The following is a 19,633-nucleotide window of genomic DNA, read 5'->3' on the forward strand; positions in this document are numbered from 1 at the left end:
TGCCAATAGCTCCTTCATATGGTGAGGGGCCTGGTGATCTTCTACCCCATCTATGCTGGAACTTTGGCTAGCTTGCTCTCGTGCAGATAGCCACAGCTGCTGTGAGTTTATGACCACGTGATAGCCATGCCATATCCAGAAGACGGCAGTTTTTAGTGTTCCTCCCCATCCTGTGACTCTTATGTCCTTTCTAACCCCCCCTTTTTTTTCTGAGATGTCCTCAGCCTTGGTCGGGAGGAGAGATTGTTGTAGTGTCCCGGACTGAGTACTATTTCTTACTCTTTGAGGGATTGTTGTGACCGAGTTAACTGCTGTGGGAAACCCCCTGTTTCCCTGGTCTGGGATTCAAGATTGAATACAAAGGGGGAAGTGAGCCGAGCATTGGCCTTTGCTGTTTCTGCTTCCTGGCTGCAGATGTGGTGTGACCAGCTTCATCAAGCTTCTGCTACCAACCAGGCCTTCCCCACCACAGTGGACTACACCCTTGAACTGTCAGTCAGAACAGACCCTTCCTTGTGGGAAGCCGCGCCCACATTCGCCATTACAAGATGGCGCTGACACCCTGTGTCCCATGCTGACAAACGACTAATCTGCGCATGTGCGAAGGGATTTTCCACTCGTTGTGCTCTGCCTCTCCCGTGGCATCATCTCGCCCGATGAGCCACAGCCAATCGGGGACTGACACATCCTAAGCGGAGGACAGTTTCCTATATAAGGGATGGGTTTCTGCTGTTTGCTCTCTCTGTCTCCGTTTTACGTGTTGTAAGCTTATGCTCTCCCTCTCAAGATGCATTAAAGCTTTACTGCAGAAGGATCCTGTTTGTGTGTGCAGCGTCGTTCTTGCTGACGAGACGGTAACGCTAGCCACACTTCCTCCCGTAAGTTGCGTTTGGCAAGTGCTTTATATAGCAACAGGAAACATAAGAAATAATACGCTTGAGCAGAACTTCAGTGTCATCATTGCTTCAGCTGCTTCTTTTAAGTGTTGGGATTAACACCGAAGGTCTGTCCTGGGAATCATCTCAGTTGAGAGAAGTAACTGGGAGTTGGGGGTGGGGAGGTGGGGCTGAGTTATGGGAGGGACTGGAAATGGACGGGGGTGTGGGTGATGTCATGGTTGGATTGGGGATGTTCCCCCCCCCTCTCTCTTTCTCTCTCTCTCCCTTCCTCTCTCTCTCATAGGTCCTATTATAAGGACAGTAATCCCACCACAGGCACCACACTTAAGGCCAAATTACTCCCTTAAAGCCCCTTTTTTAAATCTAATACTATTGTGTATGTGCGTGCATGTGCGTGCGTGTGCGTGCGTGCTTGTGTGTGCAAGCAAGCATACATGTTAGTTACAGCAAACGAACTGGGAGAAAGATGTGACCAGTTCTCTGTTAGTCATAGGTAAGGTCACATTTCAGCAAGGAGGAAGTTAGGAGGTGTGTTTCAGGCAGGGACAGGAGCTGTGCTGGATTAAAGACAAGCTGGGCAGTGGTGGCACACACCTTTAATCCCAGCGCTTGGGAGGCAGAGGTAGGCAGATTTCTATGAGTTCGAGGCCAGCCTGGTCTACAGACAGAGTTCAGGACAGCCAGGGCTATTGCACAGAGAAACCCTATCTCAAAATACAAACAAACAAACAAACAAAAAAGAGTGGAAACAAAATGAACTGGAGATAAAAGAGGATTATTGGATAAAAGAGTCTTCCCTTGGAGTGTGGTTGTCACTCCAAAGGCTGTGTACTCTTAGAGAAAGTGTACTTTCTCTCTCTCCCAGATTCTTTCAATTTCCAATAGCTCCTAGGATAGGAGTGGGACTTCAGATTTTTAAAAAATGGACACAAAGGTGGGTGGGTAGGAAATCGGGTAGATCTAGGAAGTGTTGGGGCATGGAAGGTGAGCATGATCAAAGCACGGACAAAATTCTCGAATAGCTAACCAACTATTGAAATTAAAAATAAAAATTTAAAAGGGGAAAAAGGAAAAAAAAAAAAAAAAAGAGAGAGAGATACCATTCAGCGAGCCCAGGGGTGAGCCTGATTGGACTTCAGAGCTAGCCCATAGGCAGCGATGACATTTGCCCCTGAAATCTCCTGGTCGCTCCTGATGGCTCATTAGCCATGCTTTCTCCCCGCAAGCAAGCTGCGCTGCCTGAGAGGGAAGCCAGGGAGGGGGCTACAGCTGTTGTGTCCAATCTGTGCCACGAGGTTGCCAATCCTCAGGCCCTTTCCCTCTGCTCTCCCGAACTGGGTAGAAATAAGTGACGCCATCTTAGATCATTACCTGCGGGATCAGAAGTTCCATTTACTCTTGAAGATGGAGAGGGACGTTCTCCACGTGTCTGTATCTTATCTACCTGTGCTCCAGGCTTTGACTGAACTATCATTCAGGGAGTCAGAGCTGAGGAGAACTGTACATTCTTGTACCGAAGCGACTGAGGGAGCCCAGGGGAGAGTGTTACCAAGCCCTGCTATGAGGCCCGCCACACACTGCTGGAGCAAATGAAAACATCTTTGTGTCTCCGTATCTGTCCCCTTCACCTTGTGTTTTCTGCTGCCCTCTCACTAAGGCATTGCCACTGCTTATGCAAGGGGCCCGCCTGTCCACGGAGAAGAGTGAGCACATCCTTTATCATGAGCTGGACAGTTTTATCTAAAGCTATACATCACCGGGGCGCCTGAGAGGAAGTATGGTTTTATTCCAAAACTGTTTCCTGGCAGCCAGGCTGGTTCTTCTGCGGGGTCGTCCACCTCTCGCTATGCTCGGAAGGCCTCGGGCTTCTGAAACTTCTCTCAGAAACAACCTACTACCTCTCCTTTTGTTGGACAGCATAGGGTTAATGATTGCTTTAGAGGAGATTTCTATGATTTCTGCCCCCCTGCCCCTCCCTACAGAGAGAATGTTTTCCAGGTGAGATGTGGGGCTCTTCAAGGGGACATGTAGATTCCTTGAAGCTTGCCCAGGGACCTGTTTCTAAGACGTCTTAATTTAAAAAGGAGACTTTTCCTCGTTAATTTTAGATACCTTATTGGGTAGCTGTCTCTCTTCTCTTTCCTTTGCCACTGCACGCAGCACCTCATGGCTCTCTTGGTGGCGCTGCCTGTGGGAGGTGGCCCAGCAGTCGGGGAGCAGGTTGCCAGTGCTCACAGCGATTGCCACTTTTGTTTGCAGTCTACGGTGGTTTCCTGCCATGTTTGCAAATGCAGAGGCCTGAACCAAAGCTGTGGTGCCAATTGTGCAGCTGCATGGCACAGATCTACTTGGAGAAAGAACGGGCGAGGAGTGCCATCAGCTGACACCCCCTCACCCAGCCCAGGTGCAGCACTTAGGGGCTGCCATGTCATTCATTCCAGTGTGGATGCCTTTTCCTCACTACCCTCACTCCCCAGGCAGGACCGAGGATGGTGGGTGTCAGCTTGTCCATTTCTGCTAAAGCAAACGTGGGCTTCTCTGGAGGACTCTCTACATGCGCTGTGTCCCTCTTCCCCTTCTCATTAGCTACCTCTTTGTTGATGTGATAAAACACTGTGACCAAGGCAACGTATGAAACAAAAAGTTCATTTGGGAGAACAGTTTCAGAGGGCCAGAGTCCATCACGTCCCTTCCCCAGTGATGTACGCCTTCCAGCATGGCCCCCATCTCTCAAAGGTTCCACAACCTCCCCAAATAGCACAGCCAATTGGGGACCAAACATTCAAATACCCAAGCCTATAGTAGATGTTTCTCATTCAAACCCCCAAACTCTATCTCCATCTATATGATGGTCTAAAGTCTTCCCCTGTCTCTCACTGTGTCCTCTAACCCACACGATCCTCTTTTACCACATGATCTACTATGAGAGGATCAGACATTGCTAAAACGCCCGTGGCTAGAGTCACTTAGCCATCCCAAGTACTGACCTCCACAGGCACCAGCCAGTCCCAGCTGGAGTCAGGTAGCCTTGCCAGGAACTGACCAATCCCAGTTAGAGCTACACATAGAGTTCCCCTAGAAGCATTTAAAAGAGCCTGCAAGCTCCTTCTCAGGGTGTCCGCCATTTTGTATGGATGGTTGACCTCTGTGTGCAGGCTATTTCTGCAGAATAAACTCTGTTTGTTTTTATATACTATTTGAACTGGGGTCTTCCTTCAGTGATTTTTGGACTCTTACACTACCTTGCCTCTAGGACATCTCTTGTACACATAACTGCCTTGTCACCTTCTCCATGGACAGCTTGAACCAACACCTCTGTATTCATGGGTGACACTGTTGGTCTTGTCACACAGTCTCACCCCGAGTTCCTGTTTCCCAGCCTGGAAACACATCCTGAATCTTGCCAGCCAATATCCATGCTAGTACAGCATTGGGTAGATGCTGGGTTTCATCCTTCTGGCTTTGGAATTTGTGAGAGTTCTCAACACTATCCCATTCCACCCCCAGCAGTGTTCCTGTTCATGAAGAGCCCTAGCCAATGTGACTCCATTTTATCAGCCTACACCATCCTGAGCCTATCCCAGGGTCACCTCTGTGGCTGGAAAACCACAAAGTGTTCCAGGAAAAGAACTACTCTAGGTTTGAGCCAATCAGGGGACAGCAGGAAAGTACCTAACATCCCCAGATGTTATCCATAGCTTGCTTAAGCATTTCAAGGTCAGGTTCTACCAATCCCCTAGTGCCAACCCAACCTTGCTAAACATCAGCCAATCCTGTAACTGCCAAACTGGAAACTCCTATTCCATGCTGTAACCACAATAAAAACCCTTTCCTAATGAGGGTCCAAGGCACTCTCTACTGATCTCTGCTTTGGTGAGGTTGGACTGCCCATGGGCTCAAGTTTGAATAAAGGCTCCTTGCTTTTGTATATGGCTTTGGACTCTTGGTGGTCTTTGGGAGATCTAGCGATCAGCGCATAACAGTTCACTAGAGAAGAGACACAAGCACAAGAGAGCCAGAAGCATAGTTTATTTCCATAAGACATTCTCTACAGCACCCCAGGCCCCAAACACAGATGTCTCAGGAGTGACCCTTCTTTATGGACACCCCTTTCCCCAGGCCCGAGTCCTCTCCTTTCCCAGGATTCTACTCAGCCCTTTATCTTTGCAGTCAGGTGAAGGGTGTATCTCCTGTAAAGTCCCTTCCCCCCCTTCAGTTCCATTGAGTGTGAGGCACACTTCAGAGTTCCTCTCCAAGCAAGGACAGAGGCAGGAGGAGACTGGCACAACAGAAACACGCCAATGGCACTGGGATCCCACAGGTTGGAGGTGACACAGGAAGGAGAGCCCCTACGGTGTCTCCTAGCCTATTGCTACTGGAGGGTACATCAAGGTCAGTCAGAAGATAAACACAAGATGACACATTTCAATAAGAGAACCATGCACAGAGCACAAATCACAGTGTTCTCACACATAGGAATTGAAGACATTTCTACAAATTGAATGGGCTTGGAGCAGGGGCCATGGGAAACTTGTTGGTCCCTCTGAGGGAGGTTTTGGCATAGCCACAAAAACCCAGGTCCACCTCATCTTCCCTTGTACTACACATAGGATGACATTTCTCATCTCCTTCAGGTTTCCTGGGCTGACTGGTGGCTCCCTTCAGCGTTACCTCAGAGAACTGCCATTGCAAAAGTTCTCTGAAAGCCTCGCCCCTTGCCTTGCTCGAGTCCCCACATTGAAAGTCAGGTTTTAAAAACCCAGGAGGAATCTGCACTCCATGCCTCCATGACTGGTGAGCAGCCCGGCTTCACCAGGATGGGTGCATCAGGCGTGGGAGGCGCAGGAAGCTCCTCAGGGTGGACGGAGCTGTGTGTCTTCAGCTCAGGGCAAAGTCCAGAGCAGGCACTGAATACATCCTCGCCAACTTTACCTGGCCTTCTGTAGATGGGATATCCTCAACGCTGGGTGTTTTCTTCTTGAGTATTTTCCATAACCACTTTCTTTGCATTTGTACATAGCAAGATTCTTTACTGGAAGCATTGCTAACAATTTGGGCACTGATTTTTGTTGCCCTTACATTTTATTTTTCACTCACAGATTGCCACTGAGTGGGCTTGGCTTAGTTTATTAAATATTTCCCATAATGCTCTGGAGAATATCCTTCTCATTTCTTTTTTTTTCTGGCTTGTATTATTTCTATACAATCCTTGCCTCCCCCAGGAATGCCGATGCCCTCATAGGGTTAGGTCCGACAAGGCTGGCAGAAGGTATAAATTCTGGTGGTGGGTGGCATTGCTTTTCCTGGCATGATGGATGGAGCTTGTGTGCATCCGAGTATCTGAACCATGAGGACGTTCATGGATATTATACAAGGCTTTGGCTTCCAGCCACATCTGGCCAAGGCATACACATCTAGGAGACAGACAGAAAGAAAGGGTGTGCTCAGCTGCTGGGCATCTGGAAACTGCATCAGAACACGAAGCTGTCAGTTCTCAGCTCATGAAGACTAAGTGCCCTTTTGGGTCGGTGGATCATTCCACCTCGTACAGACAGAGACCAGCCAAGTGGAGCAAGAGGGCAAGATTCAGGCTCTGCAGAGAAGACGCAAGGCTCCTCTGTCCAGGAGTGTAGCTGCAGAAGGCAGCCTCCCCACTCCACCCCGTAGGTAGCAAAAACTGAAGGATGTGAGTTAAGACCCCTGAAGGTGACACGAGCAGCCAGAGCAGGAATCCCACGCGCTTGTATCGCTCAGTGAGGTTCTCCAAGCTGGAATGCAGCTCGCAGCAGCCTGCCGGAGAGTTTTCCATGAAGTCCTTTGCTCTGTCAAAGACCGGAACCTTCCTAGAGAAGGACTTTTGGAGTCAAGGTTTTTTGATCAATTGGAGAATATTTACGTACACCCATCTCTAAGGATTGCCACTCCTGGTATTTCTGAGATTGGCACTTGTAAACTTAAGTTTGTGTGTGTGTGTGTGTGTGTGTGAGAGGGAGAGAGAGAGAGAGAGAGAGAGAGAGAGAGAGAGAGAGAGAGAGAGAGAGAGAGAGAGAGGGAGGGAGGGAGGGAGGAAGGTGAGAGAGAGAGGGGGTGTCAAAACAAAATAAAATGTATATATCATTAAACCAGAGGACACTGAGGCTCAAAGGAACACTTAGAGTATTTGGTTCAGCCCTGTTGCTTTACAAAGAAGGAAAGAATCTCGGCTAGGTGAAGGCCGGCACACATCTGCTGACTCTTGGCTAGACTACACACCAGCCGGCCTTGGTAGACATACTCGGTTGGGGTTCATTGCACTGGGGACACAATGCAGGAGAACCTCAAGTTGTCGACCCCACGATGTTCAAATGAACCAAAATACTGAGATGTCGCAAAGATATGTGTCCTCCATTCGTGTGTGCTTAGGTGGGGACACAGCTTTCGTTAGGATTTAGGTGGCTCCTTCTTTTGTTCACACTGTCCCGTGGAAGGCTGGAGTGGTGGGAGCTGGCCTGAGGAAAGTCAGAGGCCCCAGGTGAACAGGTCTGCGGATTCGTTACCGCCATGTAGAATCCCTCCCCAAACGAGCACCCGCATGCAGACAAAGCCATGTCAGGATCCACGGGATGGACTGTAGGGGCAATAGAGGACAGGCTTGACATTTCACAGATGTTCACCGCCCTGCCTTGGCTCACAAGCATAGAGGGTGGTGGTTGACAAAGACAAGAAGGAATCCAGACTGAAGACAGCATGGAATGTTTTCTTTAAACCATGGCGACCCTTTCCAAAAGCTCCAGTGTTAGGGTCTTTCCAAGAGATTCCCGAGCAAAGACTTCCATGGAAAAATGAGTCAGGACATAGGATGAGCTGGTGGCCGTGCCCTTGGGACACACCCGCTGCCTAGGCCAGCATGTTAGAGTAGAAGCTCGAGCTTTCTGTCATGGTCTTCGAGTTGCTTCGAGAGGAGCCATTGGAGGTGAGATCCAAGGATGAAGGTGTGGCCTTGGGGCCATCCTCTGGCTCATCTTCATGGGTTCCCACCACAGTGGAGATGGTGGTCTCCAGGCGGCTGACCTTGTACACGCTGCCCTGGGTCTGGAGGTATCGGGTGGATTTCATTTCCAGCCCCTCATAGTCACCAGCAGTGATGAAGGGGCAGCAGCGAAAGGCGTGCTTGAAGCCCACACGGAACCTGGAGAGAAAGGATGGAGAGGTGAGCCCTGGGACTGCTTCCCTCCCCCATGGAGTTGGATCCTCAGCATGGGACCTACTCAGGCCTGATTCCGTGTCATTACACATTCAAATGAATTAGCATCTGGAGATGCTGATGACGAGCCTTCTCTTCCCCCTGCCCCTACCCGCCCAGCCTCAGGGGCAGTTGTCAAGTCTTTTTTTTTTTTTAAAGATTTTATTTATTTATTTTCTGTATATAAGTGATCTATCTGCATGTACACCTGCAGGCCAGAAGAGGGCAATTAGATCACATAGATGGTTGTGAGCCACCATGTGGTTGCTGGGAATTGAACTCAGGACCTCTGGAAGAGCAGACAGCGCGCTTAACCGCTGAGCCATCATCTCTCCAGCCCCTGTCACGTGTTTCTTGGGTGCATTCCAGAGTTAGATTATTGATTAAGGCACGTAAACAGAAGATGTTGGGTTAACAGAATGTCAACACACTGTAGGTCTTTGTGTGTGTTGACTGAGCTGGTTGCTGAGTGTTGTGGTTTGAATGAGAAATGTCCTCCATAGTCTTGGACATTTTTGAATATTTGGTTCCCTGTTGGTGGTGCTGTTTGGGTAGACTTAGAAGGTATGGTCTTGCTGGAGAAAGTATGCCACTGGTTTTGTGGTTTTGAGAGTCTCTGCCCATCCAGGCTCATTCTCTTCACTTCCTGTTTGAAGTTGGAGATGTGAGCTCTCAGCTGTTCCTGCCACCATGTCTACTACCTGCTGTCACAGTCCCCGGCCATGATGGAGTCTTATTCCTCAGGAATCATAGGCCTGTATAAGCCCTTTCTCCTGTAAGTTGCCTTGGCCTTGGTGCCTTATTTCAGCAGTAGAAAGGTAACTAACACACCAGGTCACAGTAAAGCTATATATTGAGACTCAACCCTTGACTGTCGGCCATGCTTTATCAGGGTGCTCCAGTTTCCCTACTTGTTAAAGACAGAGAATCATCTTTACTTAAAGATGTGGTAGGAGACTTAACTTAAAAAACTGGACCCAGGCCATCAAGCTCTTAGGAGATGGAACTAGGAGATGAATAGAGACTATGGGAACAAATTCAAGAGGATGCCAGTCACATCCTTTTGGTGCCTAAGTGTCTCAGTTACAGGGGGTCCTTCTTAGCTAATGAGAGAGAGACAGAAGGGGATGACAGGGGTTTTCTATTTCCTCCTCACCTCAGCATCCTTCCTCAGATAGGGCTTGGATGCCTCTGTGGATGACAATGTCACTGTAGCCTGGTGTCCCAGGCCCCTCCTGAGTGTTCTATCCCTACTACAGTGAAATCTTTATTGCTGACATCCAGCCCATGGGACCTTCCTTCTCTGAGTTAGCCTCTGTTGGGAAGAGGTTTCCTTAGCCTGTCTGACCAAGTAAGGGCAGGAACCAGGTCTTGGAAGCCCTGGCCTCCTTTGCTTACTCTGTGGTATTGGAAATGCAAGATGAATTCGAGGAAGTGACCTGAATAAAACAGTGGGACAAAAGGAACAGCTGCTACACAGGCTTGTCTGCATGTAACAGTCCTACCATGCCCCAACCCTATTAACTTAGTCTCCAATTTTTAAAAATCCCAAGAGTTGGCATTGGGGAGTAGGCCCAACATGGTAAAGAGCTTGTTTCACAAGTGTGAAGACTTGGTCCAAATTCCCAGAACCCATGTAAAAGCCAGGTGTGTTTGTACAGCACCTGTACCCCTGGCCGTGCACGTGTGTCATGTGAGGTGGAGGCAGAGAGATCATGGGGACTTACTGGCTGCCAGCCTAGGTCTAGGTTCAGTGAAAGACTCTGTCTCAAGGGAATACAGTGGGTAGTGATAGAGCAGGACACCTGACATCCTCCTCTGCCCTCCGAGTGCATGCGCAGATACCCACTCCGCATACAAAGTTGCACTTACAAGAGAAAATAATAATTACGTCACACATAAAGATACCAGTTCTGGCCGGGTGGTGGTGGCGCACGCCTTTAATCCCAGCACTTGGGAGGCAGAAGTAGGCGGATCTCTGTGAATTCAAGGTCAACCTGGTCTACAAAGTGAGTCCAAGACAGCCAAGGCTACACAGAGGAACCCTGTCTCAAAGAAACAAAACAAAACAAAACAAAGCAAAACAAAAACAAAGATACTGGTTTTGTTTTGTCGAAGAAAACCAGCCCACTCTGGGCTCACCCTGCTGCAGAGCCCCGGTGAGCACGGTTTGCTGCAGACTCACCGCTTCCGCCTTGATGGTGGCCCATGGCTTGGGTGCGTGCGCAGGGTGCACTCACCTGTCATTGAGGCAGCAGTAGATGATGGGGTTGTACATGGTGGAACTCATGGCCAGCCACATGATAGCCAGGTAGACCTGCTGGATGAACTTCTTCACGTAGAGCTCTGGGTTGATGTAGGGCAGGAGGAAGAAGATGTGGAAGGGCAGCCAGCAGATGGCGAAGGTACACACGACCACGATCATCATTTTGACCACCTGGGGGAGAGGGCAAGGCGGACAGGTCTGTGAGCAAGGCAGCGTTGTGTGTGCGTGGGGTGTACGTGGAGTGTTCTCTCCCCTCTCTGTCGCGTGCAGTGTGGGTGGGACGGAAGCTATTTATTTTTATCAAGACCTTGAACACGTAGGCTTAAGGATCTGGTTCCAGTTCTCAGAGTGTGACCCAGGACTGCCATCATCACCATCAGCATCAGCATCACCATCACCAACACCCAGGGGCTTGTCACAACTAATGGCTCCTGGACTCATCCCAGATACATAGACTTCTAACCTGAGGGTGGACCACAATCCCTAGAGGACTATGGGGTGCTGTTATGTGACCCTGATGGGGGCGGTGTGTAGAGAAGCCAAGGGAGAGATAGTGAGTGAGCGGAAGTGCGTGGGGCCTCAGGAGAGAAGGCAGGAAAGGCAGCACGGGGCTGGGTCAGGGGAGGAGGGGAGCTGGGGAAGGTGTGTGGCCTGGGGACTGAAGAGGAGGGAAAAAGGGTGAGCACTGGAGAGTTCCTGTGAGGGCAGAGCCCATGTTTAAAGGGGGTTTGAGGAAGGTCTGTGTAACACGGGAGCCCAAGTGTTTGTGTCAGGCCGTAGCACAGGCTGAATCCCAGCTGCCAGTGAGTGACATGTGGCATGTGACAGTATTAGGACACAGGCCCTTGGGAAGCTGTTAGACACTGAGAGCAAAGCTTTATAGACAGGATTAAAGCCCTTATAAGAGGGGGTCCGGGAGCTCCATTGCCTTTCCACTGTGTGAGCACCGAGTACAAAGGCATCTGCTGTGAGCAGGAAGTGACCTCAACAGACATGGACTTTGCCTTGGTCTTGGACTTCTGGCTTCTAGAGCTATGAAGACCAATTTCCCTCATTTATAAATTCCCAGGCAGAGGTATTTTGTGTATGCGTGTGTGTACAAGTTGTGGGCATTTGTCTAAGTTGTATATATGTGAGTATGTGTATAAGTTGTGTATGCATAAATGTATGCACATATATGTGTATGTATATATGAGTGTATGTTTGTATATATGTATATATTAGCACATGTACATATGTTTATGTATGTGTGTATGTATATGTGTGTTAGTGTGTATATGTCTAGACATGAAGTATTATATGAAATGCATGAGTGTATATATATATATATGTACATATATAAATGTATGTGTATCTGTGTATAAGCATATACGTGTATGAGTGTCTATATGTATACATGCATATGAGTATTGGTATGTATATGTACGAATATGACATGTGTACGTATATGAATATAATGTAATGTATATGTATCATGTGTGTGTATGAGTACTTATAACTGTGTGTATATATGAGAGTTTGCACATATGTGTGACAGTATGTGAGTATACATGTGGGTATGAAGAAAGACCCTGTTTCCCTCTCCTGTCCTCTAGAGATGCTTTATGGCTTCTGCCTCTGGGTCTCAGACCTCCCAAAACGGTCAGTGCTAGGGTGGGCTATGCCTGCTTGAGCTTTGCTCACCTTGCGCTTGGCAGAGACTTGCTCGTGGTAACGATCGGAGGAGTCCCCAGGGATCTCGCTGGCCCACAGTGTGATCCCTACCACAGTGTACGCATAGCCGATGACCAGCAGGGGCAGGAAGTAGATCAGCACAGTCACACAGATGTGGTACCTGTGAGGTCGACAGAGGAGTCAGTCTTAGAAATAGCGGACAGCTACAATTTGTGGATACCGTTCTCAGTCTTGGCCATCCTGCTGGGAGGAATGAATGGGTGATGAGCTGAAGAGAGCAAGTCAACAATTCTTCATGTGGGCTTTCCCCATATGTATAACTTCCCTTGTTTCTGTGAGCAAATATCTGATAAGAAGCAACTTAGTGGAGGAAGTGTTTACTTTAGCTTACAGTTTAAAAGGCTACAGCCCATCAAGGCAGGGGGCATGGCAATGAGAAAGGCGCTGGCCACACTGTTGCTGAAGTCAGGAAGCAGAGAAAGGAAGTGGGTCTGGGTTGTAGAACTGGTTAGCTCCCAGGCTCCCGCTTTTTCCAGCAAGGCTCCATCTCTTAAGGTTCCATAACATTCCAAAGACAGCGCCATCAGCTGGGGACCAATGGTACAAACACACGAGCCTGTGGGGGACATTTCACATTCAAACCACAGCAGTAACAGAGGTTGAAGGATGACCTGGAGGTCCTGATCTTCCCACTTCTGCCTCCAGAGCTCTGGCATTGGGGTTGTAGGTGTGTGCCACACCTTCCTGGCCCATAACCAACTTCTTACCCCTGGGGAAAAGCTGCCCAGAATTGTTTTTTCCCCTACTATCTCTTTTTATTTTTCAACTTTTTGAGACAGGGTTTCTCTGTGTAGCCTTGGCTGTCCTAGACCAGGCTAACCTCCAACTCACAAAGATCTGCTTGCCACTGCCTCCCTGAGTGCTAGGATTAAAGGCGTGCACCACCACGCATGGCTCTTCCTCTGCTCTCTTCCAGGCTCACTTTCCAATAAGGAACCCACGTAGGCATTCCATCTCTCCTTCATCAACGTCCCACTTGCTTTCAGTTTCTTTGTAAATCTCCACAGCTCTGCCGTATCTTCAGTCTTCTATGAATATGAGAAATTGGCAATTTGAAAATGCTTGGGGAATCCTGAGCCATACGCTGCAGAATTGGTGAGGCAGAGTGGTAGCACATCTATGATGTGTAGGTGGGCTGGTGCTGGTCCCCTGAGTAGTAGTCATCTCTTCCTGTAGCTACCACAGCAGTGACTATGTCCTGGGTGCTCAATTTTGTTTTCAGTCCTTCCTTAAAGTTTCTGTGCTGATCATGCTTGCAAGAAAGCTTTTAGAGATGACAGGGATGTACAGAACCAGAGAACACTCCGAGAGTGCCTCATAGTCCCTTCTTGAAAGAACAGCTGTCTCCTGTGAATTGATTGAAATTGCCCAATGACTTGACAGGCCACCTGCTTGGCCTCCTTTGGATTGTCTGTCAAGGGATGTGGGGGACCCTACTGTTGGATCTACTGTTGTCCAGTGGGTACTTCTCTTCAGATCTGAGGGCCTTAGAATCCCCTAGAAGACTTGAGCAATTGCAGAGAGCTGGGCATTTAAAAAAAATCAGCATTGATTTATTTTATACATTTGTATTTATGGCAAATACATGTGTGTTTATGTATATATGTATGTGTGTAAGGGTGTGTGCAGGCCCAGGCACCTGCATGTGTGGGCCATGGGTTGACATTGATTATCTTATTCTATGGCTCTTTACCTTAATCAACTTGGAACTATACAGGGTGGCCAGAAAGCTCCAGGGACCATCCTGTGTCGGCCTCCCAATTCTGGGGTTACAAGCATGAACTACCCTTCTGGGCTTTTTGCTTGGGTCCTGGGGACCTATTTAGGGTCCCATGGTTGCACAGAACTTTACCCACTGTCTCCCCTGTGCCAAATCCCTGCACTTATAGCAATTTCCCAAGGTTGCTGCCTATGTTCCTGGTTCAGCAATTGGCAAACATTGCTCTGGACCAGTGATTCTCAGCCTCAGATGCACACAAAAGTCTCTACAGGGCCTTTAAATGCCCAGAGGCTGAAGTGTTCATTCAGTCACCCTGGGTGTGGGAGCAGGAGAGTATATAATCTAGAAATTTCTCCTATTTATCTTAATAGATAGTGAGGATGAGGACTTCTATTTTAGCCTTTGAATCTGCAAGACTGATGAGTCCCTGCTGGGAACCCATGGGCGTTTGTAATTGAATGACTTCATTAAAAGAGTATGTGTTAAATTAATTTCTTTCCTATTATTGTTTGGTATCTGGGATCCTGTTGGTCAGAGGGGCCTGACCTTAAAGGGCTAGCTAATTCCTATGAATAATGAGGATAATGTAGCAGCTTTTTTTCTCGATCTTTCTTTCCCTCTTTTTGTCCCCCTCTGATACAGGGTCTTACTATGTACTTCAGCCTGGTCTGTGATCTTGTGGCTGTCTTCCCTCCCTGGCCTCCTTCAAATGAATGCCCTGTTGCAGGGTATTTGATCACACCAAGAACCTACTGGGAAAAACCTGTTTCTAATTGTGGTGTGGTTCAGCCCTAGCACACACCTTTAATCCAAAACATCTAGCACACACCTTTAATCCAAAACACCATTAAATAAAATTAATTTATTTTTAGGTCCTGCCTAGGTCAAGAGGCAGGTCAAGCAACCAATTAACAGGAAGTGAACATAGAAAAAAAACTATAAAGAGTAGCAGGAAGTCAGGAGAACAGATAAGGAGACAGGAAGTAGAAGGAAGGAACATTCAGTGTGACGGTTTTTTTGTTTTTTTGTTTTTTACACAACTTCTCTTTCTTGTTTTGGGCCAAGGAACAAGGCCAGCTGGGTGCTTTCTCTGTCTCTCTGAGCTAGCAGCTTTTCCACCCCAGCATCTGGCTCCTAGTCTTTATTGGTAAAGTAGAATATTTGAGATTTTGTTGCAGACAACAGTACACCACCACACCAGGCTGACCCTTAGATTTTCAAGGAACGGAAAAAGTAATTTTGCTATTTTATTTTTTTTGGAAATAACAAACAATATGGACTTGACTTTGGTGAAAAGGTCTTAAAGGGGCCAAAGACATGGCTCACTCAGTAAGATGATTGCCTCCGAAGAATGGGTTTAAATCTGTAGAACACATGAAAAATTCAGTTGTGCCAGGGCCCATCTGTAATCCAAACACTGTGGAGTTGGAGACAGGCAGATGTGTGGCACACACTACGCAGACAGTCTAGCTGGACTGGTGTGCTCCAGGTTCAGTAAAGAGACCCTACTTCAGAAAACAAGGTGAAGAATGACTGAGGAAGACGCCAGACTCTGGCATCCACATGAGTGTTCAAATATGTGTGTGCACATATACAGATGAACATTTACAAACACACACACACACACCACACAAACACAGTGTTAAGTCAGGCTGAATTGCTTTTTCTATTACCCAACAGGGATATTTAAAGACAATATAAAAATTGTCAACTGACAGTTCCGTTTCTAGTCACACACTTAAAGAAACAGAAGGCCTGAACACAGGTACTTATGCAAAAATATTTGTGCATAATATGGAAACAGCACAGTATAAGTCAACAGATGAATGGCTAATCAAATAGTGATGTATTTGCATAATAAAGTCTCATTGAGCCTGAAAGAGCAAAACCATGCAAACCTTTGCTAAGTGACTAGGTGAGCAGATAAACGTAAACGGTAACTTCTGAAGAATTTCATGTGACACACGCCATAAACACAGGATGCAGGCGAGATGTTTTCAGGTCCCTGGGAGATGGAGTAGGGATTCATCTTCAGAGGCCACAGTGTTTCTCTTTGAGATGACGGAAATGTTCTAGAAATGGACTGAAGAGGATGTTATAGTGCTGAGAATGTTCTAGTGCCACCGCACTGTATGCTTTAAAATTAGAAAGGTGCTTATTTTATTTTAAATCATGTGCCTGAGTGCACTTCTGTACACACAAGTGCAGTGCCCACAGAGGCCAGAAGAGGGCATTGGATTCCTTGGGTGCAGGGACCTGCAAGGCCAGCACGTGCTGTTAATCAGCTAGCCATCTCTCTAGCCCTGAAATGTACACTTTAAGATGGCTAGAATGGTAGGTCTTAGAGTATATAAATTTCGCCATAAAATACTATATACAGTGTTCTAGCCTGGAGATTTACAAATCTCCAGCCTTCTGCTTGTTTCCTCCGTGCACTCCTCAGCAGAGCCCTCCTTGAAAGGCTGAGTTAATCCTTGGATGATGTCAAAGTTTAAACGCATCCATGAATCTTGCTCAGATAGACTCCTATTATACAGAAACTGCGAACAACAAACACACAAACAAAACCAAAAACCAAACAACAAAAACCTGTCCAAAGAGTTTCCAGTTTGCAAAACGTCTAAAAGACTGAAATTAAAATAAATGTAGTCCCATCATTAGAAAACTGTAGAAATAAATACATTTCACTGTGGAGTGTGTTTGAAGACATTTTATCATATTCTGTATTTAAGTGGAGTTAGGCAATGCATGATTGAATGCATTTATGTGTAGTGTGTGTGTGTGTGTGTGTGTGTGTGTGTGTGTGTGTGCATGCGCGCACATGTGTGTGTGCGCGCTCCAAGATTATCCTTTTAGAAAACTGGTCAATAAACCCAAGTAATCTTATTTTGTGCGGTTTCACACCTGCTTTTTATTTCCTAAGTTCCTCTCAGGCAACGCTTTATGAGCTCTCAGAAGTAATATCTGCCTTGGGAAAAGAGATCTGGGGCCAGCGATGCTCCAAGAGTGAAGCCAGAGAAAGAAGCAGTGTGTGTGTGTGTGTGTGGGGGGGGGGGGAACAGGCAGCGACAGGAAGAATTGCTTGTCTGACTGCGGAGGTGTGTGTCAGGTTGTGCAGCCAGGGCAGTGCTTCATTTTAAATTGTCATTCAGACATGCCTGTGGGAGCTTCACAAGGCTGTGTGCACATGCTCCTGGCTTCGTTACATCTAGTTTATTTTAAGCAGCAGAGGAGGCTCGACACACTCCATGTAGAGTGAGTTTGTCAAATGTAGACTACAGAGCCCCCCAAGTCCTATAGATTCCCCGCCCTCAGTACCTTAATACCTTAGTGCACACAAAGCCAGGGTTCCTCATATCTTGCTAGCACGAGTCACTTGTTCAAAGCATCAAAAGCGTCAGTTTCCGGAACAATCCTTAACATTTGAAATAAATGTTGATGCATTAATTAAATAGCATCTTGGTGTCTTCAAAATGTGCGTGATGGGACTCTAGGTGTCCTGGGGGCGTGGATCTGTGTTTCCCACCTTCGCTCTGGCGAGATAGCTTTAGCCTGACGTGTTGGCTTTCTGTGCTTGGAAGGCAGTAGGCAGACATTTTTACTAAAGAAGGACTGTTGGCCACATAATTCATCCAGCCCGTTAGCTGCCTCTTCAGTATCCATCCCATGCCGGCAGCATCCAGCAGCCCCTTGTTTACCCCCGTCACATGCTTCTCCCCACCTCCAAAGCTGAGCTACCTTGTGAGAGGTACAGCCTTGCAGGCCTCCCCTCCCGGAGTGTGCGCTCTGGATTCACGTGCCAGTTCCAGTTGGAAGCTCACAGCTCTCTTGGTGCACGCTGGGAGTTAGCTGCAGTACAAACACTGCAGGCTACGAGGAGTCCTTTGTCGATCCAGACGCAGTGTAAGATATATTGGTAGACAGACATTTAGCAACAACCTTAGATATATAGTGTTTCGTTACTAAGTGTGGAGGGTGAGCCACATTGCTCTGGCCAGGGGAGCTTCCTGGAAGAGGAGCTTCTGGGTAAGTGACAGAAGTAAGAGGCAGGTAGACCCAGGAAAGCAAGGGGACCATGGGTATGGGACACAGTGAGTGTCTGCTTTCCATACTGAGGGAAGGTCTAGGCATGAAGAGGCTGCTTCACCAATGGCCCCAAAGTGAATGAAACGTGATGCTACGTGTATACAGTGCCACTGGGCGGGGCGTGTCCTCAGGTACAAAGGAAGACAGAGCCAGATCAGGAGGGACATTCTGTGACAGGTTAGAGAATTCCTAATTAATCGTGAAGCTGCTCGGCAACCATGAAACTGCTTCTTACAGGGCGTTACCTGAATCAGGACACGGTGGCACTTTGGTGGAGAGGAAAGGCTAGAGGAACCAGTCGTTTGGATGGATGCTGTGCCAAGATCTGGCAGCAGTGAGTGGATGGACGGGATGGATGGGTAGGAGGGAGAGATTTGTACACGTCATGGCTGGTAAGAAGGTCTGGGGACTTGGCTGCTAACATGTAACTGCCCTGGATTTCTGTCTTGGAGGAGCAGAGAGTGGGCTTTTACGTATACACGCAATCAAGCCCTAGGCAGAACTTTTAACTGTCCATCCTACACAGGAGCGAATCTATGCATCCGTAAACACGGACTCCTATCTTGGCACTCTGGGAGGAGGGACAGGCTCATGGGGGAATTGACCTTGAGCGAGTAAGAGGCTCCAAGGGAAGATGGGGGTCCATTTGAGAAGAGGCAGGATGAGGTTGTGAACCTCCCGTCTGGTTTTGGGAAACTAAATTAGGTCAGTGATTGGACCAGGTGGGATGAGTCACGGAAAGCGAGGAAGTAGAAATGGCGGCTGGAGGCTTTTTTTTTTTTCTTAATAGTTTTAGCCATGAACGGGAGGGTAGAGGGCAGTAGCTGAGTGGAGTCAAGGCCAAGAGAAGATAGCCTGGATTTGGCAGAAGAAACACAGACCGTTGTCTCTTACCATGCCTCCTGGCCGGCCTTCAGAGTTGAAAGTACTGTAAAGAGAAATATCACAGCGTAGGCGCCCGGCAGAGAGAAGACCAGCTTCCTCCGTCTACACACCTCCTCCTCATGATCTCTTAGGGGCAGCGTGGGTGTGGGGGTGCACGGCGGGGAGGCTGCGGGCGGGGGGGGGGGGTGGGCGGAGGCTGCGGGTGCGTGGCTGTGCCAATGTGCACTCCTTCCTGTGTAGGTAGGTGGTTAAAAGCCCTGCCTCGGGTTTGACTGTGTGGGTATGTAAAACAAGCCTCACGGGAAAAGCTTCCACGGGGCGGCTTCGTATTTCTGAGAGGATGAGCGAGAAAGCTTTTGGGTTGGGTGAGGAGCTCGCTGCCATTTGGGATACGGTAAAAGAAGACTGATGTCTAATTTGGTGTGAGGCCAAAAGGCTGCGGAGTGGGTCTAGTGGGGGAATAGGACCACTAGGAGTGGGAGTGATGGTGGGAAGGGTTATGGTGACGGTGGGAGAGAAACACTCAAGCCCAGTGGCTGGAAGGAAGGCTGGAGTAAGAACATGGCTGGTGAGAAATTTCCTGTGGGCCCGACTCCGTGCATTGTAAGGAACAGTGGGGTCTGGAGGAAATCTGACCCGCGTTATGCTGTCATACCCTGATTTTACTCTCCAAAGCTCTAGTAAAATACGCACCGCCCAACAAGCTCCATATAGTGTGGAGATGAAGGAGCAGGTTTCCAGGCTGGAGGAGGTTGCCTTGGCAATCTGAGGTAGACAATTACCACTAGGTGGTGCCCCACTGCAGTTGGCACCTGGACCAG

The 19,633-nt window shown here is 48.1% G+C and overlaps 1 protein-coding gene across 2 annotated transcripts in view; it reads right to left on the minus strand.

Annotated features, from left to right (window-relative positions):
• Nucleotides 1-4,919: 4,919 nt before the first annotated feature.
• Nucleotides 4,920-19,633, minus strand: part of TACR1 (tachykinin receptor 1) — a 170,802-nt gene continuing 156,088 nt past the window's right edge. For both annotated transcript variants that reach the window (XM_084765377.1, XM_084765376.1), the window contains 3 exons: nucleotides 12,071-12,221; nucleotides 10,362-10,558; nucleotides 4,920-8,067 (listed from right to left, as the gene is read on the minus strand). In XM_084765377.1, the coding sequence (XP_084621503.1) occupies nucleotides 7,776-8,067; nucleotides 10,362-10,558; nucleotides 12,071-12,221 (640 nt within the window). In that variant the 3' untranslated portion in view covers nucleotides 4,920-7,775. The remainder of the gene's footprint in view (nucleotides 8,068-10,361; nucleotides 10,559-12,070; nucleotides 12,222-19,633) is intronic.

The sequence above is a fragment of the Acomys minous genome (assembly GCF_964271855.1).
Source record: "Acomys minous genome assembly, chromosome: 17".
Taxonomy (NCBI): Eukaryota; Metazoa; Chordata; class Mammalia; order Rodentia; family Muridae; genus Acomys; species Acomys minous.